At 38.5% G+C, this 25,122-nt stretch overlaps 1 protein-coding gene across 2 annotated transcripts in view; it reads right to left on the bottom strand.

The window, feature by feature from the left end:
• The window catches only part of ALOX5 (arachidonate 5-lipoxygenase), a 154,709-nt gene that overhangs the window by 5,475 nt on the left and 124,112 nt on the right, over positions 1-25,122 (bottom strand). For both annotated transcript variants that reach the window (XM_026688473.2, XM_087962524.1), the window contains exons 11-12: positions 14,770-14,891; positions 11,700-11,800 (exon numbers count right to left, since the gene is read on the bottom strand). In XM_026688473.2, the coding sequence (XP_026544258.1) occupies positions 11,700-11,800; positions 14,770-14,891 (223 nt within the window). The remainder of the gene's footprint in view (positions 1-11,699; positions 11,801-14,769; positions 14,892-25,122) is intronic.

Raw genomic sequence — 25,122 nt, 5'->3', positions numbered from 1 at the left:
CCTCTCAAAGCGGTTTACAGAGTCAGCATATTGCCCCCAACAATCTGGGTTTTACCCATCTCAGAAAGATGGAAGGCTGAGTCAACCTTGAGCCTGGTGGGATTTGATCTGCCAAATTGCAGTAGTAGTAGCTTGCAGTACTGTACTCTAACCACTGCACCACTGAGAACATACCCCAAAGCCTGCACTAAATGGCACATTTACCAACAAAATCCTAATTTCCCCAATTCAAGTAACCAGCTCCAAAACATTGTACAGAACATAATGAATGGCACCCATTATGTTTTAAAGCCATTGGGAATCATCAGGAGAAAGAGTTCCCTTTAGAATTCTGCAATTTCTATTTATAGTACCATTACATAGCTGGAACAAAACTTTCTAATAAGAGGGATGAGAGGTGAACTATGGGTGGCATCATGCAGTGCCCTTGGAGCAAGCAGTCTTTAAAAGGAGTTCCGGATGGGCTACAGTGCCCTGAGCAATCTTGATTGGGTGAGTGAAGCAACAAAGTAATCACTTTGGAAACAGATTTGCAAGAAGCAAGGAATGTTGTTAGACATGTTGGGGAGGAGAGTAAAGAATGTAAGGGAGGTGCAAGTAATAGAAAGATGGAAAGAGATAATAGGAATAAGAATTTGTGGGGCAACGAGGGACAGAGAATGAAGAATAGAGATGAATGTGTGCAAATGTGATAAAAACTGACAGATTTAGGAGAAAACATGAGATGGGATGAGGTTTCTACTAGGACAGGGGTGTCAAACTCAAGGCCTGGGGGCCAGATCCAGCCTGCGAGGTGCTTAGATTTGGCCCCCAGGCTTTGAGTTGACCCTGGAAACAGCGGACTGGCTTGCAGTGCCTCTGCCAGTGAAAACGGAGGCCCGCCCGAGCTCTGTTTTCACTGGCAGAGGCAGAGGTTGCAGAGGGATGCAGGAGGCCATCGCAGCCAAAAATGGAGCTTGGGCGCCCATTTTCTCTGGCAGAGCGCTCAGGCCACTAAAGGCACCCCTGACATGAGTGATATCGAGCTGGCCACACCCCTTGCCCATGCGCCCCTTCCCCCCAAGGTCAAACACAGCCTGATGTGGCCCTCAATCAGTGGTGGTATTCAGCCGGTTCGCACTGGATTGGGCGAACCGGTAGCAAGAATTTGGCATGGCTCACTGAACCGGTAGTAAGTTCTGGCTGGCCACGCCCCCACCTCGTCGCCCTGTCTGATGCTCGCTCACCCCACCCACCTGCCTGACATTCGCCTAAGGTATTTCTTTCTTTTTCCCCCCCTCCCGACAATCAGTTGTAGATAAGATCAGCTGTGCCCGGATTTCCCTTGCTGAGGCCCAGGAAGGCAAAAAATGCTGGGAGGAGCTCAGGCCCCCCTCCATTTTTTGCCTTCCAGAGCCCCAGAGGAGCCTTAGGGGAGCAAAAGAGGCTTCTCTGAGGCTAGGAAGCTCCCAAAACGGAGCTTGGAGGGGTGCTGCGTGCCCCTCCCATGCTCTATTCCTTTTCTTCCAGAGCCCCAGAGGAGCTTTAGGGGAGCAAAAATGACCCTCCCAGAGGCTCCTCTGTGGCTAGGAAGCTCCCCAAAATGGGTGGGGGCTGCAAAAAAAGAGCCATGCCTACCAAAGTCACATGGCCACACCCACCAAGCCACGCCCACAGAACCAGTAGTAAAAGTTTTTGAATCCCACCACTGCCCTCAATGAAATCAAGTTGACACCACTGTACCAGGAGCTTGAAGGAACAGATGCAAGAGTTGAAAAGAAATCAGCATGGAAGGCATGATCAGAAGAGGAAAATGAAAGAAAAGTTAAGGAGAAAGAGCAGCCTCTCTAACTGTTCCAGCAGGAACAATTAACAAAAGCTTTAAAGAAAGTTCCAATCCTAGCTGTAAAAAGGGAAGAGAAAACTGATTTCTGAGATTCTGAGGAAACTGTTCTCAGAACATCTCTCCTTAATCAATTCTAGGGTTGCCCCATTGCTGTGGTAGGTAAACACAATACTGCCTGGCAGTATTGGAGGGGACTTTGAAAAACCCTTCAGGATATAGATAAGACAAAAGTTGTCTACACCAAGAGAGAAAAAGATGGACCAGAGATGGATTGCACTTCATGAAGACTGGCAAGAATGCATTTGAAAAACATCTGGCTCAGCTCATCTACATTAAATCTGGTGGGGAAGAATGACCAACTAATAGAACTAAACACAAATCAGATAACAAGGAAGGGAAGGTAAAGTATAAATCAGGAGAAAAACTAGGGCCTCAGATTAGCACACTGTCAAGCCTGAATTTAGTTTGGTAGTGGAATCGTATGAATTCAGTTTGACACACTTGAGAAATGAAAGTGGGGAGAACTGAAGTGGATGAAGCTCCAGCCAAAACAACACAGCTGGGCAATGGAGTTCTAGCCCAATTGGAGGACTTTTCCATGGAACAGCTGACCACCCCACTACAGAGCCAGGCCCAGCTTCTGTAGCAATGCAGAGCCCCGGTCGGACCTGAGGGAGTTTCTGGAGCCCTCAGCAACCAGTCGCTGGGTGAGTCAGGTCCCAGGGAGAAGAGGACTGTCTCAGTATGTATGTGCTCAGTGCAGAAGTGACTAGGGCCCCTGCCTAAGAGGCGGAAATATCTCACCATGCCCAAAGTGGAAGCCCTGAGAGAAATTCCTTGCTAGTCAACTGATGAGCCTGAAGAATTGCAGGAATCCCCTTCCCCTCCAACCGAGGAAGCCATGAGGCAACTGGGGGCCATGAGGCAGCTGGCCCTATGAGGCAACTAATGGCCCCACACCAGAACCATGTACTTGTGGTCCGATGAGGGGGGAAGGAGACCCTGCCTGGGAGACGAGAGAGGGGAGGATTTGCCCTGCAAGCTGTAGAAATACCTGCCTCCTCCCCTCTTGAGGAAGATAAAACCCCACTGACCTATGACACTGATGACAAAGGGGAAGACGACCTGATGGTGAGTGAACCCATTCCCCCCTTCGCTGTGCCAATAAGGATAATAGTGCCAAAGACTGGAGGCCATGAGCAGAAAATAGCCTTCAACTGCCTCCTCGGTAGCTTCCAGTTCAGAGTAACGCCTTTTCAGTTGCAAGGGGCTCCTGCTGTCTTCATGCAACTCATAAATGAGGTGCTGCATGAGCACCTATACAAGGGGGTCCTGGTATACCTGGTGACATTCTCATCCCTAGAAAAGGCCCTAGAAAAACTTGTGAAGTTAGTGTGCTAAGTGTTAAAGAAACTCCTCATGGCCAAACTATATGCAAAATTAATCCTCTGATTAATTGTTCTAACTGTCAGGAAATTTGAGGGGCTCCTACAAAAATGAGGGAGCCAATCGATTTTCTAATGCACCAAAAGGCACGACAAGAAACAATGGATGGAAACTAACCAAAGAGAGAACCTAGGACTAAGGAGAAATTTCCTAAGGGTGAGACCAATCAACCAATGGAATAGCTTGCCTTCAGAGGTTGTGGGTGCTCCATCACTAGAGGCTTTCAAAAAGAGAGAGGGATGTCTCTGTTGTCAGTATGGGAAAAAATAAAACAGAATCACTACATGAAAATACTGGTCTTGCTATCCACGATAGAAGCACTAATATACCCTAATGTTTTAGACCCAGATAAGATTGTAAGATATAAAGATTTACTTAATGAACCCGGGACCTGAAATCTAAACAGGAATTAAAAAAACAGGGAATTGATTTGGACTGCTGGCCATTTACCCAAATTCCAATGAGACACAAGAAGGATTCTAAAATGTATGGATTCTGTAAGGAATCCCAAGAACTGGACAAGATACTGTTAGGAGCAGATGAAAATGTATAATTACCTATTAAATTTTAAAATGGAAGAAGAATATGTAAAGGAAACGATGATTGTATGGGCAATTTTGGGGGGGTATACTATAGAATTAGATAATTGGCAAAAATTGTGGGAGAGAAATTATAAATTAACATTGTCAACAGCATACAAAGAAAACCTATACAAAATGTTTTATAGATGGCACTTGCCACCAGCAAGCTTGGCAAAAATGTTTCCAAATATGTCACCAGAATGTTGGAAATGCAAACAGAGGTTGAGATCCTACTACTATATGTGGTGGACCTGTCTGGCGGCGAAAAAATACTGGCTAGAAGAGATGATAGAACAGCAGATAGAGCTGAAACCAGAACTATTCTTATTAGGGATAACATCAGAGAAACTTAATAAAAGATTCACATATTTAATCATACATATAATAACAGCAGCTAGAATCATATACGCACAAAATTGAAAAAGTGAAAGTACACCCACAGATGAGAAGGTAATAAAAAAAAAAATGTGCCGAACTGGCAAACTAACAATGGAACTTAAGGACAAAGAGGAAACAGAATGCTACTCAACATGGGATGTATTGTATAATTGGTTAAATAATAGATGCAGAGATTAGTATTTAGCAATGAAAGAAGGTTAACAAAATAGAAATAAATACAGGTATATTGAAATATATAAGAATAAACAATATAAACAATACCACTATTGGATTGTATGTGAATATAGTTTAAAATGAACAAAATTATAAATGTAATAGCGTATTATGGTATAAATAAGAAAATAATATGTATAATGCTAGGTAGTCAAAAGAGATTATACTGTATGATAGTTTCAATCAGGATGTATACTATGATATAAAAAAAGGACTTGATAATAACTAGTACTTACACTGATGTAAAATTAATTTTCAGCAGGTTCTCCGAACTGCACAAGCAATTAATTAACGGTTCAAGTAAACTGGTGAGAACCCTGAATACCACTATTGAAACTGCAGCTGGAGCAAGACTTCCCTCCCTGCTCCTAAAGAAGCCCTGAAAGCTGCCAGAGGTGGGCCAGCACCCAAACCAAGGTCCATGGCACTCTCCCCTGAATGCTAGCCCAAACGCCACCCCCTCCTCCCTCTGTGGAGGAGGGAAGCCAGGCAAAGGGGCGAGTGAGGGGGATCAGCAGCATGCTGGGCTTGGCAGACTTTCTAAGCCTGCCTAAAGCAGGGAGGGAGGGAGGCAGAGAATGAGAGAGAGAGAGAGAATGAGTGAAAGAGAATGAGAGAGAGAGAGAGAGAATAAGAGAGAGAGAATGACAGAATGAATGATGAATGAGAGAGAATGAGAGGGAGAGAATGAGAGAAGGGGGAGAGAGAGAATGAGAGAGTGAATGAGAGAGAATGAGAGAGAGAGGGGAAAGAGAATGAGAGAATGATGAATGAGAGAGACTGAAAGAGAGAGAGAGGAGAGAGAAGAGAGAGAATGAGAGAGAGAATGAATGAGAGAGAGAATGAATGATGAATGAGAGAGAGAATGAATAATAAATGAGAATGAGAGAATGAATGATGAATGAGAGAATGAGAATGAACAATGAATAAGAATGAGAGAATGAGAGAGAGAGAATGAGAGAATGAATGATGAATAAGAGAGAATGAGAGAGAGAGGAGAGGAGAGAGAATGAATGATGAATGAGAGAGAGAATGAGAGGAAGAGAGAATGAGAGAAAGAGAGAGAATCCAATCTAACCTCTGTGTGTGTGTGTGTGCGTGTGTGTGTGTGTGTGAGAGAGAGAGAGAGAGAGAGAGAGAGAGAGAGAGAGAAATCCGATACAATCTCGGAGAGTTATATCCTGATATAACTCTCCAAGTTATATCCTGAATTATTCTCTCTGTGTCTCTGTTTTCTCTCTGTTTTCTATTCTCTGTCTCTCTCTCTCTCTCACACACACACAAACAGGTTGGATCTTTTTTCTTTCCTTCTGCCCCACTCACCAGAGACCCCTGGATTCCCTCCCCAACCCTGCCTGTCTCCTACAGGCACCACCCACATGAGTGACATAGAGTTGGCCATGCCCACTCAGTCACATGACCCCCCCCCAACCACGCCTAGGAAGAATCGGTTGTTAAATTATTTGAATCCCACCACTGGTAGTAAAACCTCAGTATTCAGGTTAAATTGCTGTGTTGGCACTTTGTGATAAAAAGTGGGTTTTGGGTTGCAATTTAGGCACTCGGTCCCTAAAAGGTTTGCCATCACTGCCCTAAGCCAAAAATCTACTCAATGACCTTGAGAGCTGGACGAGCTGCAAGCCGTTATTGACAAGAATTTAAAGCAGGGCTTCATCCAACCAACTAGGCTGTGCGTGGCTGCCCTAGTATTGTTTTGCAAGAAAAATGATGGATCTCTTGTCTGTTCATGGGTTATAAAGGGCTCAACACAGTGTTTGTAGAGAATCTTTACCCACTGCCCCAATGAAGGACACGATGGTGCATCTGGCCAAAGGAAAAATCTTTACTAAGCTGGACTTGAGGGAAACGTATTACAGAATCCACATTAAAGAAGGAGACAGGTGGAAAACTGCTTTCAATTGTCCTTTGGGCTTTTCCAGTTCAGGATGCTCCCCTTTGAATTACAAGGGGCACCTCCTGTGTTCATGCAATTGATCAATTAAGTGCTGCTGAGCATTTGTACAAGGGGGTCCTGATTTACTTAGATGGCATTCTTATATATAGGGAAACTATGGAGGAACATGTGAAGTTAGTGTGTGCAGTCCTGAATCACCATCGAACTGTATGATAAACTGTCTAAGTGTGAATTTCACCAGGATAAAATGGGTGCCCCTTGCACTGGAAAGCAGTTGCAAAGTTTCCTAGGTTTTGCAATTTTTTTATAGACAATTCATCCCTTCATTTGCATTACCCATTACCAACCTTCTGAAAGCAAAGGGAAATGCCAAGCCTAAACCTAGCCATCCCCTTGAGTGGATGATGGAATGGCAAGCAGTCTTTGAGAAACTCAAGTGTCAGTTTGCAGCCGAACCCATACTTAAGCATCCCAACAAGGATGCCCTGTTTGTTGTCCAGGCTGACACCACTGACTGTAGGCGCCATGCTCTTGTAGGCCAAAGACAAAGGGGCCCTATGCTTATACCTCCAGGAAATTAATGGAAACTGAGAGGAGATGGGCAATTTGGAAGAAGGAAGTGTTTGCGGTCCAATGGGCACTATGAACTTGGAGACATTTCCTTGAAGGGGCAAAGCACCCTTTGAAGTGTGGACTGATCGTAAAAACCTGGAAGCCCTGAAAACTCCCCGAAAATTGTCACTCAAGCAAGTGCATTGGGTGCAATACTTCATTTTAACTTTACCTTGTACTACAGTACATTCCTGGGGAAATACTTTATGGTGGATTATCCCAGTCATGGTACAGTTAGAGCTGCCCAAAACCCTTCGGCGGATCCACCCAGTATTTCATGTTAGTTGCTCAAACTTGAGCAAGTGTCTTCCATTTGGCCTGTCCAGCCTGCTCCCCCCCAGTTCCCCTTCTCATAGAAGGGGAACAACACTTTGATGTCAAGGAAATCCTAGATTCCAGGAAATACCGGGGAAAACTACAATATTTGGTGGCCTATAAACACTATCTGGTGGCCTATAAACACAAGTTCACTATTAGTGGTACCTAATAGTGAACTTGCATTTTCATGCTTTCAAACTGCTAGGTGGGCAGGAGCTGGGGCAAGAAATTTGAGTGCATCCTGTTGCGCAGCACCCAGATCTTGAGTTTGGGTTGTCAGCTTTCCAGCTGACAAGCTCAGCATCTTTAACTGCTGAACCATCATGCCCCCTTTATCTAAAATTACATAATGGAAATATAAGCATCCCCTTATATCAATTAACTGCTACAGATACTGTCATGTTTCACTATGGAGATAACAATAACTTTATTTCATTCTTTGACAAAGTGACTAAATTAGTGGATCAGTGAAATGCACTGTGCATAATATACTTAAATTTTAATAATGTATTTGACAAAGTAAACCACAATTACTTCTTGGTAAATTAAAAATTGTTGGATAGACAGCATTACCATCAGATGGATTTGTAACTGGCTGAAAAACAGCATTCAATGTGTAGTCCTTAATGGAACTACATCTTCAGGTCAAGTTTTTTTTTTTAAATTTATATATAAACATTTTGAATACAGTGTATTTTCCAGGCATACCATTTTACAAAAGAAAAGAAAAAAGAAACATATATACTAATAACAATAGTAGTAGTACAACAGAATGATTTTAACCATATTTAAAATACTAACCATGTTAGCTTATTTGTAAGCCTATTGATTATATTAACATGCTCAGTTATAAACGATGTTCATGTTTAATTTATACATAGTAATACTATAGAAATAGTGGGGATAATGGACATCCTTGTCTTATGCCTTTTTTAATATAAAATTTTTCTGTCACATCTCCATTCACCATTATTTTAGCTCTCTGGTTTGTGTAAATCGTCTTAATCATACTTATAAATTTTTTGCCAAAGTCCATACATTTTAATTGTTGCATCATAAATTGCCAGTTTACATTATCAAATGCTTTCTGAGCATCTAAAAAGATTAATGCCAGTTGTTTTTCACAATGTACTTCATAGTACTCCAGTGTATCTAAAATTCTCACATTGTTTCTGATTTGCCTTTTAGATAAAAACCCATTTTGGTCAGAATGTATAAACTTGTTCAAAAATCTTTTAAATCTTTCAGCTATTATTGAAGCAAATATTTTATAATCTGCATTTAATAAGGATATAGTTCTTTATTTGTGTTAGGTCTGAATCTTCTTTTGGGATTAAAGTGATATTAGTTCTGTCCATATATGTGGTATCTTGGCTTCTAATAAAACTTCATTATATACCTCTAACATTGACAAGCTCAATGTATCTTGTAGATCTTTATACATTTCTCTTGGTAGACCATCTGGACTTGGTGTTCTATTATTCTTTTGTCTTTTAATCGCCTCTACTAATTCTGCCATTGTTATTCTTTCATTCAACATATTCTTCACCGTTTCCAACACTTTTGGTAGGTTAGCTTTTTCCAAATATTATTTTTTCCTCTGGTACTTTTTCATGGTCATTTAGCTTCTTATAGAACTCCTGAATTATATATATTTTCTTTTCCATTTGATAGTGTAGTATACCTTTCTCATCCTGCAGTTTACTTATCAATTTCTTCTCTTTCTCCTTCAATTTATAGGCTAGCCACCTTCCAGGTTTATTAGCATTTTCAAAAAAAATGTTTTGCTCTTTTTATTTGTTGTGCCAGTTCTTTTTTCATTATATTTAACTTATGCTTAATCATCTCCATTTCATTTTTTAGATTTACCCTTTGTGATTCTTTTTATAACTCTGCTTCAAGTCTTTTATATTCTTCTGAAGTCTTTTGGTATTGTTTCTCTTTCTTATTTTTCTTTGCTATATAGGTTATAGCTAATCTTCTAATATAAGCTTTTGCTGTGTCCCACATGTTCTGTAATGAGGTCTCCTCCTTCCTGTTCTCTTTTTTTAAAATCCCATGTCTCTTTCCATCATCTGTATAAATTCTTTATCTTTTAGTATAGATTGATTTAAAGTCCATCTTACTCTTCTCTTCCAACTAATTTTAACTGGACTACGATCAGCCCACAGATTTGTTTCTATTTCTATCTCTTGTGTTTAGTTCCAAGGTCATCCAAATCATATCTATTCTAGACCAAAATTGATGTGTGTTAGAGTAAAATGTGTATTGGTTTTTCCCTGGGTTGTATAGCTAGTTCTTCTGTCATTTTAAAAAAAGTTCTGGGTAGTCTTTCTTAGTTTTTTGGGGGTTTTTTGCTACTTTTGTAGTCAAGTTTTGTATCAACTATTCCATTAAAATATCCTAAGAGACAAATATTTTCATATTCTGTTTCAAGTAACTTCTTATGAAGTTTTTAATAAAATTCTTCTTGTCCATTGTTAGATAGCAACTAAGAGTATCTGTTTTTGATTTAAGGTCACTTCTACCATCAAAATTTTCCCTTCTTCATCTTTAAAAATTTGACGAGCATTTATTGTTTCTTTGATATATAACACCACTGTTTCTCCCCTCACTTCTTGTTCCTCTTTCAGGTTGAAGTGGCGATCATGAAATTCCATTGTTTGTCCAATGAATCCAATCTATATCTTTTTCATGCCAAGTAACTAGTGTTCCCTCAGGTATCAGCCATCTAAAGTTTACATTGAATTTAATCAACATTGAAGTAAAAAATGATACTGTTTCCAAAGGTCTCTTACTTTCCTAGGGATCTGTTTCAAGACTACCAATTGTTTCCCCTTATGTTGCAATGGTTTGTCTCTTGTCTTGTTGAGTATCTCGTCTGTTATTGATTTTTTCACAAATCTCACATGTACTCCTCTTGGAAGATTATGCCTCCTCACATAATTTGTGTGTATTCTAAAAGTTTCATCTATTTCTGCTTCCATTTCCTGCTTATCCATCCCTAGAACTACATCTTCATAGAGGAAAGTAAGCAGTAGGGTAATCTAAGGTTCTTTTTAGGCCCAGTACATTTCAACATCTTCATAAATGATTCAGTGAGGGGAATTCAGCAAATTTGTAGATGACACTAAACTGACAGAAATAGCCAACAGTCCAGAACACTAGACCCTATCTAACAAAATGAAATTCAATATAGAGAAAAGTAAGGTTTTATACTTAGACAAGAAAAACCAAATGTACAGGTACAGATTAAGTGAAATCTGGCTCAATAGTAGTAACTATGAGAGGGATCTTGAAGTCCCAGTGGATAATCACCAGCAGTTGTGGCAGCAGTCCAAAAAGCCAATGCTAACCCTAACCCTAACCCTTGCATTAACAGAGAGATGGAATCAAGATCATGTGAAGTATTAGTGCTGATTTAGAAGTCCTTGGTAATGTTGCATACAGTTTTGGTCACCTCAATATAAGAAAAAGATGTTGAGATTCTGGAAAGAGTGCAGAAAAAAACAACAAAGATGATTAGAGGGCTGGAGGCTAAAATGTATGAAGAATTGATAGTCTAGTGAAAAGAAGGACTAGAAATGACATGATAGCAGTGTCCCAACATTTGAATGGCTGGCTCAAAAAAGGGAGGGGTCAATATATTTTTCAAAGCAGTAGAAGGCAAAACAAGAAGCAATTGATGGAAACTAAACAAGGAGAGAAGCAACCTAGAACTAAGGACAAAATTTTCCTAACAATGAGAACAATTAAACAGTGGAAATTGTGGGTGCTCAATCACTGGAGGCTTTTAAGAAGAGACTAGACAGCCACTTGTTTGGAAAGGTATAATGTCTCCTGGTGGAGCAGGGTTTTGGACTAGAACAGAGGTCTCCAACCTTGGCAACTTTAAAACTCCCAGAGTTCTGGAAGTTGAAGTTAAATTCTGGAAGTTGAAGTCCACAAGTCTTAAAGTTGCCAAGGTTGGAGACCCCTGGACTAGAAGACCTCCAAGATCTTCTGTTATTCTGTTAATGTGCCATAGATTTAATCAGTTGTTTGCCTCTTAATACTTGTGAATATACACAGTAACAAGTCTGAAAAAATTAGCTGTGTCCAGTTTCAGGGACAGATTGTATGCTGAGGGGTGCAGGCAGTGTGCAAGTTGCCCTTCTCTGATCAAAAGATAATTTTATTTCTTACCTCTCCTTTCACTAATTTTTGCTTTTCTTCTGACACCAATGTGACTAATTAATTAATTAAACATGCCATTTGAAATCCACCTTTCTATTCTGTCTTTCCTGTGTTTTCTGCAGAAGGAAAATGTTTTCTTCCATTTTTTTACATTTCATATTTTTGTCAATTGTAAAAGTTTATAACCCATATGATTACATTTAAATAAACTTACTTGACCAAAATTTACAGCTGCATGTTGTGCTGAACTTGTAAATATTACTACGGTAAGATATTCAGAAAGCTTTTCTCGTGTCTTAATTGTCTTAGGAAATCCTGAAAATCAGAAAAGAGAGGAAGAGAAAATATTTTTAAAATTTGAAGGAAGGCAATAGAATCTTTCCCAAGTTGCTTGAAATGAATTTTCTGTATTCTTCTTGTAAGAGCAAGCCAATGAAATTATTTTATAGGGGTGTGTGAAAATAAACTAATATATTGAAAAAAATTCCAATGTTTATTCCTCTAATTTGTATAGTCAACCACTTCAGAAGCAATTGATTCTGGGCATCCATACAACAAAACTAAAACAATATCTAAAATAATTATCATCAACAAATATTAAGTCATTAAAGAACTACAAAAATAACTAAAGCAAGAACACATGAAGAAATAATAGTAATGGAGCCACTTCATTCATTCACCCATCTCTTGGGGTCCCCAGGCTTGCTGGCATAACTTAGAACTTGGAAGCAATGAAACTATCCTCACCTCAGGGTGGAGCATATTCCATACCACAGGCACCAAAAAAGATCTGCTACCTAGAGCCTATTAAATGTAGCTTCCTAGACAATGGAAGCCATAACATTCCCTTTCTATTAGATTTGGTGTGATGGGTAGATGAAACTGGGGAGAGGCAGTCCATCAATAATCCAATCCTATGCTATGTAGGGTTTTAAAGGTCAACACTAGCACTTGGTTAACTGGACCCTGAAACAAACTGGTAATCAATGCATCTTACCCAGCAGAGGTGTAACATGTGCTCCGAAGTTTCTGAATAGTCTTTAATGGTAGTCCCATGTGGAACAAAGTCCAAATGAGAGGTGACCAGGGCATGAGTGATTATAAACAGGGCCCCTTCATCCAAGAATGGGCATAACTAATGTCCAATAAAAGCCCACTGTCATCTGTTCATTGATCAGGAACTGGTTGTTAAATTATTTGAATCTCACCACTGGATAGTACCACTTTATACTATACTAGTGAGACCCCAAAACCAGTTCTGGTTGTCACAATATAAAAAAGTAGTTGATATCCTCGAAAGAGTGCAGAGAAGAACCGGGGTCTGTAAGTTAAACTGTGTGAGAAGGGTTAAGGAAACTATGCATGTCTACCCTATCAAAAAGAAGGATTAAAGATGACATGAATGCTGCCTTCCTTACTTGAGGGCTATCACAGAGAAGAGGGAAGACTTATTTTCCAAAATATCTGAAGCCAGGACAAGAAGTAATGGGTGGATGCTTTATAAAGAGAGATCCAACCTAGAACTAAGGAGAAATTTCATGGCAGTGAGAACAATTAATCTGTGGAATGGGTTATCTTCAGTAATTATGGATACTCCATCACTGAGCCTTCTCAAGAAGAGATTGGGCAGTTGGAATTATAAGATCTTCTGATCAAAAAGGAAGTTGGACCAGAAAAGGTTCAAAGTCCCTTCCAACCCTATTATTCCATGTTTTACATTTTAAGTTCTGAATATATTTTATTGCAAGAGAAGAAATGTGTTGATTTATGGGTTAGGAGTCTGGTAGTATATTTTCTAAATAACAGATCTTATTAAAAGGATTGAGCTTTTGTTAGTCAGAAAAGATTCTACTGGTCTCCTAATATAGAAGACAACATTTTTATATCAACCTTTTCTTATTATTTATTTATTAAATTTATATGTCACCCATCTCATGGTCAGGTGACTCTGGGCAACTTATAACATCATAAAATCTAAAAATTGAAATATTAAAACATTGAAACATTAAATATGAAAATTTATACAGATTAAATACCTGAAAAACCAGAATACAATGGGGTGGGGGTGGGATCTTATTCCTGGTCCACTAACCATCTCCAGTATGGATTGCCTCCATGGCATTTGGCAGAGCCAGGTTTTGAGGCTGTTTCTGAAGGCCACAAGGATGATAGCCACAGCAGAAAAAGTCTTTCTTCTGGGCCTTGCCCACCAGAATTCTTTGATCTAAAGGGTTTGCAGTATGCCCCTTATACCAGAACAAGTGGGATGAGTCAATAGCATTGGGCTAAGATATTCCCCATGTAGTCTGGATCAATGTCATAAAAGACTTTAAAGGTGATAACTAATACCTGGAATTGGATTCAGAAGCAAACTGGTAGTTCCCCCATCCAGAACCCCAAAGTCTCTAGCCACCACGAGAAAGCAATAACAGCAACATTTAGGTCACCTGGGATAGAAATATAGTATAAAGCATACTGATGATGCCTCATCCCATGCTGGCAGATGATCTTACCCAGCAGCTTCATCTAGATATTAAAAAGAAGTAGAGAGAGAACTGAACCCTGTGGCACACCACAAGTGTCTATGAGCTGGAACTTTTGATCCCTATTAATCCCAATCAGTCTTGGAGAAGAGCCGAACCAGCACAAAACTGTACCACCCATCAACAGATCCTGCAGCTGCCCCAAAAACATACCATGGTTGATGATATCAAAGGCTACTGATAAATCAAAGTGAGCAAGATGGATGCACTATCCCCACCCTGCTTTCAGCAGAATCATCAACAAGTATGACCAATACTATTTCTGTCCCATAATCAGCCCTGAAACCAGAGTGGAAAGAGTCCAGATAATCTGTTTCATCCAGGACCCACTGAAGCTGCCAAGGGAAGATGGTTAACTGTATGAAAGTTGTCCAAGCGGGTGATCTAATAATATTTTTTTGAGGAGGGGGCAAATAAAAGCCTCTCTAAAAGATCATGGGAACATTCCACCCTGTAGTGATGTATTTATCACTGCCTGAACCCATGTGGAGGTCACTGTAGTGGAGACTTTCACTCATTGTTCCTATTCCACTGTTACCAATGGAATGTTCTTAATATTTTATTTTTTATTTTTTCTCAGGCTTCCATTTTTGTCAGAAAAGGAAGATATTTGTCTGTTTGTTTGAAATGTATTAAAGAAATAAGCTATAGAATTGGTTAAAAAAAGGAAAGTTCTATCACATCAGCTTAAGTGCACTGGAACAAAAACAGAAGTGAACTGCAACAGAAGTTGTACATCACCTGAATCCTTGTTGCCCCTCATCCCATAGACAAAGATGTCCTTCACAAAAGCCTTGAGTTCCAAGTCTTCACACACTGCTTCTTCACTTCCATAATATATGTTAATAATATCTGTCACAAAACTTCAGAAAATATAAAAAAACTTAATGAAAATGTATCCTGTCACTTTAATTTTCAACCCTCCCCAGTTACTAACTTGTAAAAACATGTATGCATACACTTTTGTGAAAAATATTTCTAACACAAGTCTCAACTTTACAAAAAAACACTAACTTCTCAGAAGCAAAATGGAGTAAAGATGATTTGCATGCATACAATTTTATGCATGTGTTTTATCAATATAGGTTCACCATGAAATAAAAACATGTACAAAGGCTATCTTGCCATTTTCGATTATCTGTCTCAGAGACAATGTATCTGATTTAACAAACAAATCCATGCTGGTTTGTAGTGATTGCCTTGTTCATTTCTAGGTTTTCACAAAGCTGCTGCTTGCTGTCTTCCAGGTTTTTCCAGGTATTGATATCAAATTAACTGGTCTATACCCAAATGTGCTTTTTTCAAGAGGCAACTGGAGTTTCTGATTTTTCTTTGAAGATGTTTTGCTTCTCATCCAAGAAGCTTCATCAGAAAAAAAAGCACATTTGGGACAACCATGATCTGGATGACTGAGAATCTCCATAGACATTAACTATAGACTATAGTTTCTTGGATCCACTTTTTCCTGCTTCTTAAACACTGGAATCACATCAGCTATTTTCCAGTCCTCTGGCAGTTTCCTTGTACTCCAGGAGCTCTGAAATATTTTTTAAAAGATATTTAAGATATTTTTTAAAGATATTTAAGATTTTTTATTATTTTTTTCCAATCTACATCCATATTGTGTGTGAACAGAGTTGATTCTGGGTATTACTCATATTAATCCAGTTCATCATAACAATATTAGTAATCTCCATCACATTTGTCGAATTTAAGTAATCCTCATTATATTGTTTAAACATACATAAACTAAAAAAGCCTAACTCATCTGTCAGATCTGTGTATCTGCCATTCTCCGATGGAAGAAGGGGGAGGGGGTGGATTTGATACATTTAATTCTTTTCCTCTCTATGTATCCCAAATATCCTATTTCTTACATTGGCTTTGTATAATCTTTTACACGTTTTCAACGCCGTTGCCTGGCGTCCCAGATGTCTGGAAAAATCTCAACTGTTTGAGGGATGTAAGGGGAGAAGGGGCCATGTGGATTGCAGTGCTGGAAGATAACTCCTGGGAACCTTTCCTTATCTGCTTTCTCAGAGACAGTAGGATAATAACATGTTCACACCTGTGGATTGGTGGAATCCACATCAGACTGCGGGGAGGGGTTCTAATTCCCTTTATCTTAGTTGCATGCCCTGAGGGACTCCAGACCCTCCTTTGAATTTTGACCTGCTATTACCCCTCTTCAATAAAAGATTCCTTTTGAAATACAAAGTTTTCAAGAGTTCATACTTAGATTTTGAAAGGGGGGGAAGAGGCTGGTCCTTACATAAAACAGGGTCTGCAATAGTGGTCAATCCGGAGAGATTTTTTTTTCTTCCAAAAATTTTACTCTACCAAGGGGACCCTGAAACAATGTCTGAACATAGCAGCGAGCAAGGGGAAGCTGAGTGCTGGGGAGAAACCTCAACAACTACCCAGCCCGACACCAGCTCTGTACATTCCATCGAAGACATCAAAGCTGTCTTCAAAAGTTCCACAAAGCCCAGATGGTCTATAGGTGTAGGAAAAAGGGACAGCTGGGATGGAAGAGCTAGGGGAGTAAACCTCACCTGTGGTAGCCAAAAACCAGGGTGGAAAATGGAACTGGAAGCCCTTTCCAATCAGGAAGAGCTGATCGAGGAACAGCTGGCAGGTAATCAATTGAAGCGGTACATAAACCGCCTCGTGAGGGAAGCCCTGGAAGACCCCAATGTCCGAGATGAACCAGGTCACCAGTGAAGGAGAGTGAGCGAACCAGCATCCGAGGAACCTGAGCCGTCACCTCTGATCTAGCCGAGACTAATCAAGCAACCGACAAAGCCTGTCAACACGACCAGCAGCCGTGCCAGGTGCCCAACCTCCTATCAGTCCAGAGCAAGGGATTAATCCCGGACAACCCAGAGACCTACAGCTGGAGAAATATCACACCCTGGAGGCAAAATTCGATGGAGACCCCCCCATAAACGTGTTTTTTTCCTGGCATATTCTATATGCAAGAATAAGGGTGGGACTTCCCAACCAGTACACAAATGCGAGTCATCACCCTAGCCCTAGAAGGGGCAGTGGCCAGATGGACGGTAATCCTCCATAACATTGATGCTCCAGAGCTGCAGAACCTCAATTGATTCATGACAGCCCTACGCCATCGCTTCGAAGACCCCCTCGCCGATCACAAAGCCCGCCATCGCATTAGGTCGTAAAGCAGGGCCTTCGCCTACATCAAGGAATTCCATGACCTGGCTGGCCGAGTTGACTGGCCAGAAGATATTCTAGTCTGATGGTTCAAAGATGGACACAACAATGACCTGTACACTGCCTGCCTGGCCCACAGGGCCCCTAGCCACCTGCATGAATGGTACCTGGTGGCAGAGGATGCGGAGATCGACATGACCCAAAACAAGTACCGCACCAGCAGGGCTTGGAGAAGATCCCCACCCCAGGGGAAGTGGGAACCTTTCAAACCCCAAACCCCCATCGCACCAAGGCCATCTGGCTGCTTTAAGTATGGGAAGGAGGGGCACTGTGCAGAGGAGTGCCATTAGAAAACCCCTGCCAGAAAACCTGATCGCCCAACAGCAGGGGAACCTGGAAAACCCAACCACTCCAGCAGCTTAAAAAAGAAGGAAGGAAGCAAAGAGTGGAGAACAGCAAATTGAGTAGTGAAAAGGTGAAATTAAAGAAGATTTTCAGAATACTGATTTATACTACAAAGGGAAATTGAAAATTGAAATTCCAAACCAAACCGTGTAGCGAAGTGGCAGAAACATGGGAAGGAGTACTAACTAAAGAAATGGCAGTAATTCGTGCTGATGAGTGCTGAAAACTGAGGAGCTGAAGGGTGAGACAACAGCGTTTACTTTTATCTTGGGAGTTGAAAAGTGGGTTGTATAATTATATTTTTTGGTGTTTGACGTTTGAGAACTGTGGGAAGAAAGAGAAAGTGACTGATGGTATCCAATTGAGACAGAGAGATCGGAAGAACAGCTCAGAGTAATAACTTGAAAGGAGAACAATTGACACTGAAAGATTTAAGGAAAGGACTGAGGAAAGAAACTTTATAATTGCAATATTTGTCTGATAGCTGTGATAACGAAAAAAGGAAGAAATAAGATAACTAAGATTTATAAGTGAAACCGGGACCGTGTGGAGAAAAAGAATAAAGGAATAAAAGAATAAGAAGCCAAAACAGAAAGGAGAAACGAAACGGTGGAAGTGACTATGCAAATTTAAAGAGGACATTTTGAACTTGAACTAAGAACTGTAATAAGGTATTTATCCAAAAAAAAAAAAAAAAAGAAGAAGAAGAAGAAGAAGACCACGGACACCACTCAACTGGTCAAACATAGATGTAACTAAATAGTATTGGTAAAACATAATCTTAATAGATATGTATGCGTTAGAATATTGAGCTAAGAATACTGGTTAATAATTTTTGAATAACTGAACAATTGAAAGTGTGTTGTATAAATATAGAATTCAGACCTCTAAATAATAATCATATAGTAAGAAACTTAGATATTTTTATTCTGAGATAAGCATATAATTGAACTGTAAAGAAATAGATTAATTGATATTTATATATAGATAAGAATTTAATTACTTTAATGAATTGGCTGCTTTAAATTAATTAATTAAGTGTATAAGACTGTTGATTCTGTGAGTAAATATATTTGTATTTGTTTAATATTGAATTCTCTTAAGCATTGTAATAGTTGAATAAGTTCAATAAGTAAAAATAGAAATAAGAACTGATTGTGAATTTCCATAATAGAATTTTGGTAATTAATAATTTAATAATATATGTATTAATATTACCATTGAACTGAAAAGGAGAGGAAAATAGTACTCTACTAGGGAAAGTTGATGGTAGGTTGGAAAGAGCTGCTACAGATAGTTAAAATGGCGACAACATCAATTACAAATGTAAAATCAGGAAAGAAAACTACAACAATGATGTCTTCACCTATGGGGCAGAGATCTATAGATGCAATGCTATTGGCAGAAAAAACTAGTTCAGCTCAAAGCCTGCAGACAGTACAGGCAACGCTCACTATGATGGAGGAAATGATAGCAAAAACCCACAAATTGATAGCGAGGAACCATGAAGACATGAAAACAGAGATGAGGATTGAAATAGGAGAAGTGAAAAATGAAATACAAAATTTGAATAGTAAGATTGGAAAGATGCAGGAAGAAGTGATAAAAAATGAATAGAAATTAAATTTAGTAGAGGCAAGAATGGAGATGGTGGAGAAGAAATGAGAGGATTCAGAACAAAATTGGCTTTACTGAGAACTCTGGGATTCGATGGTACACATGGAATTAGAGAAGGCATCATTTCATCTTAGGTTCCAAAATTTGGTGGAAGACAGAAAGGAAGATTTATGTGCAATTATGACAAATCTGATAGCAGCGGCCTTACAGAAACCCAAAATGGAAATTGAAAATGATGTAGATGAGATCTACAGAGTATATACATACTGTGCGAGGGGACATAGACTACCCCGAGAGGTTCACATTTGATTTGCGAGGAAGACAACACGAGACCTGCTCTATAGTAAGACCAGAGATGAACCACTTGTATACAAAGATCATGAAGTGGTTACACTGAAACAAATACCCAGGAGAGTTAGAGAGCAGAGAAGGGGCTACCAGTTTTTATCAACTCAACATTAGAAATGGTATTCCATTTAGGTGGCTCACCCCAGAGGGGCTTTTAGTTTCATGGCAGGACAAAAAATACACGAGGAAGAACAAGAAAGTAGAGACGACTTAAATATGAGAAGCCAAGAGGAACAACTCTCCGGAGAAAAAGAATCTGATTCACACTGTGAACCCCAATGGGCTGACCATAATCCCATTCAAATTGAATGGAAAGGAGAGAAAAATTGGAAGATGGACATTTAACAATACCATATTAAGAGATAAAGAATATATCGAAATGATAAAGAAAAAATTGAACTTATTTTTTGAAATAAATAAAAGAGAACATACCTCCCTACAGAATCTTTGAGATATGACCAAAGCCTATGTGAGAGGTCTAACTATTGCTTACAATATTATAAAGAATAAAGAAAAAAGACAGCAACAAAATGTATGGAAGGAGAAACTGAAAGATTTGGAAACAAGTAGACAAAAGGACCAGAACAATTAAGAAAGAAATAGATCTGGTAAAACATAAGATAAATATAAATGTACAGGAAGATCTGGCCCGGAAAATTAAATTAGCAAAACAAAATTATTTTGAAAATGCAAATAAGCCAGGGAGGTGGTTAGCCCATAAAATTAAAAAAGAACAAGAAAAGAGAACGATCGTAGCTCTCCAAGATCAGGAAGGGAAATTATGCACGCAGACCCAAGAAAAGAAAGAAATTGCTAAGGTTTTCTTTTATGAAATTGTATAAACAGGAAGAAATACCAGAAGAATCTATTGATCAATACTTGAATGAAAAGAACTTGCCCGAAATTACTGATGAAGAGAAACAAAATTTTAATAATAAAATATCTATAGAAGAAATTAGGAAGGCAATCGGAACACAAAAAGCAAATAAGACCCCTGGCCCAGATTGAATTCCTTTGGAATTCTATAAGGAATTCCAAGAAACAATAGAGGAGATATTGGTGGATTTGTACAATGAAGCCCTGGAGAATGCTAACATGTTTAAATCATGGATGGAAGCATATATTACCCATATTTATAAAGAACAATCAGACCCACAAAAAATTCAAAACTATAGACCAATATCACTTTGAAATGTAGATTACAAAATAATGGCCACAATATTGGCGGAAAGATTAAAGAGAGTATTAAGTAGAATTATCCACACTGATCAGAATGGCTTCCTCCCCCATAGGCAAATAAAAACAAATACAAGGACCATTATGGATATATTAGAATATTATGAAGTATACACAACCAAGACAATGGCATTGATATTTTTAGACGCCCAGGAGGCATTTGACAACCTGAATTGGAATTTTCTTATTAAACAACTGATAGCCATGAAATTTGGTGAAAATTTTATAGGATTCATTAAGACAATTTATAACATGCAAACTGCAAAAATATTAATAAATGTGGAAAATACAGATACCATAAAGATAAATAAGGGAGTAAGACAAGGCTGCCCTCTAGCTCCTCTATTGTATATACTGGCAGAAAAGACTCTTTTAGTACAAATTAGGCAAAACCAAGAGATTAGAGGACTAAAAATTAAAAAGAGGAATATAAACTCCAGGCATTTGTCGATGATATGGCATTTATATTAGAAGAACCCTTAGAAGCGAGCCCTATACTAAGAGAAATAGAAGAATACAGAAAGGTGGCAGGGTTAAAAAATAACAAAGAAAAAACAAAAGTGTTAACAAAAACTGTACAAAGGAGCAGAAGGAAGAACTAACAAATAAATTATGTATACAGGTGGTAAATAAAGTAAAATACCTAGGGATCTGGTTGACTGCTAGATGTTTGTTGATTAAAAAAGATAACTACGATAAGTTAATAACGCAAATAGCTAAAGATTTAAACAATTGGGTCAAATTGCAGTTATCGCTATTGGGACGTATTTCGATGGTAAAAATGAATATTTTGCCAAAATTGTTGCCAGTCAAGTTGGAAAAGAATTTTTTTGTAGAATTAAACAAATGTATATCTAAATTTATATGGCAGAGGAAAAAACCCAGAGTGAAATATAAATTATTACAGGATGCCAAGGAAAAAGGAGGATTTGGCCTTCCAGATTTTGAATTATGTTATGATGCTGCTATAGTAAACTGGCTTAAGGATTGGGTTAAATTAGAAAATAGAAGGTTATTAGTCTTAGAGGGTTTTGATCTCCAACTTGGCTGGCACGCTTTCATGTGGGATGGAAAATCTAAACAACATTCACATTTCCAAAGGCACCATGTAAGAAATGTGTTGTTTAATATCTGGGGAAAGATTAAAAAAAAACACTATCCAAAGGTTCCATTGTGGCTATCTACATTGGAAGCAGCTACACATCCAAATGTATTGGATTATGAAAATATTGTTAGGCATAAAGATTTACTATACGACACTGGAGAGCTTAAAAATAGGAACCAACTACAAATTCAAGGAAAGGAGATAGCATGGTGGCCCTTTGCACAAATACAAACCCATTATAAAAAAGATAGAGAACAATTTGGCTTTAATATGACTCCACAAGAATTAGATAAAATATGGCTAGAAGAGGAAAAGAAAACAATTAGTAAAACACATAAATATCTTTTGGACTATAAATTAAAAGAAGAAACAGTTACAGAATCTATGATAATTTGGGCTAAAAACGTGGGTCATAGTATTGAATTAGATAAGTGGGAACACATTTGGCAAACAAATTACAAATTAACCATGTCAGTCTCGTATAAAGAAAACTTATATAAAATGGTTCATCGCTGGCACTACCTCCTGTGAAACTGGCTAAGATGTCCCCCAACTTACCACCCAATTGTTGGAAATGTAACTATGCACAAGGAACATATTTTCACATGTGGTGGACTTGCCCATGTGCTCAGAAATTTTGGAGAAATATTAAAAATTGGATTTTAAACATAACAAAACAAAATTTAAAACCTGAACCCGAAACCTTTCTGTTAAGTATGATAGATTCAAACATGGAGAAAAAAATCAATATTTAATTTTGCATATCATAACTGCGGCCAGAATAACCTACGCACGAAACTGGAAACTGTCTTCCATTCCTTCAGAGGATATGGTAATTTAAAAAAAATACATGAATGCGCTGAGATGGATAGCCTAACCAAGCTGTTAAAAAATAAACAAGATAGTGACTATTATGAAATATGGAACATTTGGTATGAGTGGTTAAAGAAAAGGTAATATTTGATATTTGGATAAGTTATGGAAAAGACAGAAGACATGCATTTAATCACAAACTATATAGAGAAATTAAAACATTAACAGAATGAAGGAGTTATTGTAACAAGGCAAGGAGCCCCTTCCATATTTATGCAACTAATTAAGGAGGTGCTCCATGAACTTTTGTACAAAGGAGTCCTAGTTAACTTGTTGACATTTTAATTTACACCAAAACAAAGAGCACATAAAATTAGTCTCATGAAATTCCAAGCCACCAAACTATATGCAAAACTCTCTTGGTGAGTTCCACCAAGAAAAAATTGACTACCTGGGATACAGAATATCCCACGAGGGAATAGAGATGGATCCACAAAAAGTAAAAGCCATTATTGATTGGGAGCCACCCCAAACTCGCAAATAACTATAAAGTTTCCTGGGTTTTGCAAACTTTTACTGTCAGTTCATTCCAGCTTTTGTGAATATTGCCCTCCCCATCACGAGCTTGTTAAAAACAAAACCGGGGGGGGACCAAAGCCAAGACAACCCCTTAACTGGACAATGAAATGCCAAGCAGCATTCAAAAAACTTAAAACAATTATTCTCAGCAGAACCAATTCTAAAACACTCAGACCCAGAGCAACCATTTGTCATCCATGTGGACGCCAGTGATGTAGCAGTAGGAGCAATTCTACTCCAAAAGAATGAACATGGACAATTGCAACCATGTGCTTACACTTCCAAGAAATTGTCAGAAACCAAGCAAAGATGGGCATATGGGAGAAAGAGGCATATGCCATGCGATGGGCCTTCCTCACATGGAGACATTTCCTAGAAGGGAATAAAATCCCCTTCGAAGTCTGGACTTATCATAAAAATTTAGAAGCCCTGAAAACTCCACAGAAACTCTCCCCCAAGCAAGTACGTTGGCTGCAATATTTTAAATGCTTTAATTTCACTCTCAGGTATCTCCCAGAGGGGAAAAACTTCTTGGCCTATGCCCTGTCCAGGAAACCCAAATACAACCCAGCAACAAGACTGAAATTGTTAAACCCATATCCAACCAACCCAGTTAGCAGAGGGAAAGGGAAAAAAGAACCACTTGCTGACAACGCAACAGCTTCCAAATTTAAGGAGGCACTTCTTCCAGCTTTACTGAGTCTTTGCACTTCTCCAGTTTTGGTTCAGTGCTGGGGCTCAGCACCCTGGACAAGCCCCCTTTCGGGGTGCTGGTAGTTTTTTAGAAATTTGGGATAATGTCAACGTTCCAACAAACCTACACTCCAACCGATAACTCTGAGACAGACATCGCTCAAAAGTTCTTTTTTATTTGGATAGTAACTGGCACAACTGGGGGAATCCTGAATCTGAAAATTCCAGGCTTCCTTGCAATGATCAAAACTACAAATCCAAACCCCTACACCCATCATCACATCACATGCCCCAATCATCATCCGTCCTTTCCTCTCACATATGTGAACACTAGCATGACCTTGAACTACAAAAAGAATGTTATTTTTTTTAAATAAAATTTTATTTCAGTTTTCCACATATTAAAAACATTTTTTTTAGTGAACAGCATGATTCCAGGTTATCACATTTCCATACAAACATGACTATAATTTCATACTCATCTTTCACATTTAATTTCATATTCATTACTTTACATATTTTGTATTATTTTTATCAGCTTATTTTATATATTTTTTCAATTCATTACTTAACCTATTTTCTTAATCTTTAAATAAATCTCATATCTTTATACACATTGTACTTTATACTTTTATCTGTCAAGTTTGAAATTTCATCGCATATTCTTATTTCATCGTTCCAAAAATTCCATCTCAATTCAAACATTTCAAAAAAGTTTCCCCCACAATTACCAATTAGAATGTGCCACCACTAAAGCTTATATATCATTTAATTAATCCCCTTTAAATTCCCATAATTATTTAACTAAAAAATTTATAATAATCTTCTAACAACTATATAACATATATACCTTTTAATTCAGATTCCGCAAGTTCCCCCTTTAATTACATAAAAAATAATTATGATTTCAAAAAGAAAAAATAATCTATTCAATTCATCATAAAGACTGATATTATTCTCTTTACAACAATCCTCATATTTCATTTCAGCTGTAATCTATCAATTCACTAAACGTAGTTAATAAACTTACCATAATTTCTCTTTTTTCATTTCCCTTCCATTTAACTTTGTATATTGTTTAGAAAAGACAAACATTCCAATAACAAAACAATATCAGTTCC

This window comes from Notechis scutatus, chromosome 3, assembly GCF_049901735.1.
Source record: "Notechis scutatus isolate UNSWTSFEM ecotype Mainland chromosome 3, rNotScu1.2, whole genome shotgun sequence".
In the NCBI taxonomy this organism is placed as follows: domain Eukaryota; kingdom Metazoa; phylum Chordata; class Lepidosauria; order Squamata; family Elapidae; genus Notechis; species Notechis scutatus.
Note: the sequence above shows the minus strand (reverse complement) of the source record. Positions and strands in the feature narration are given on the sequence as shown.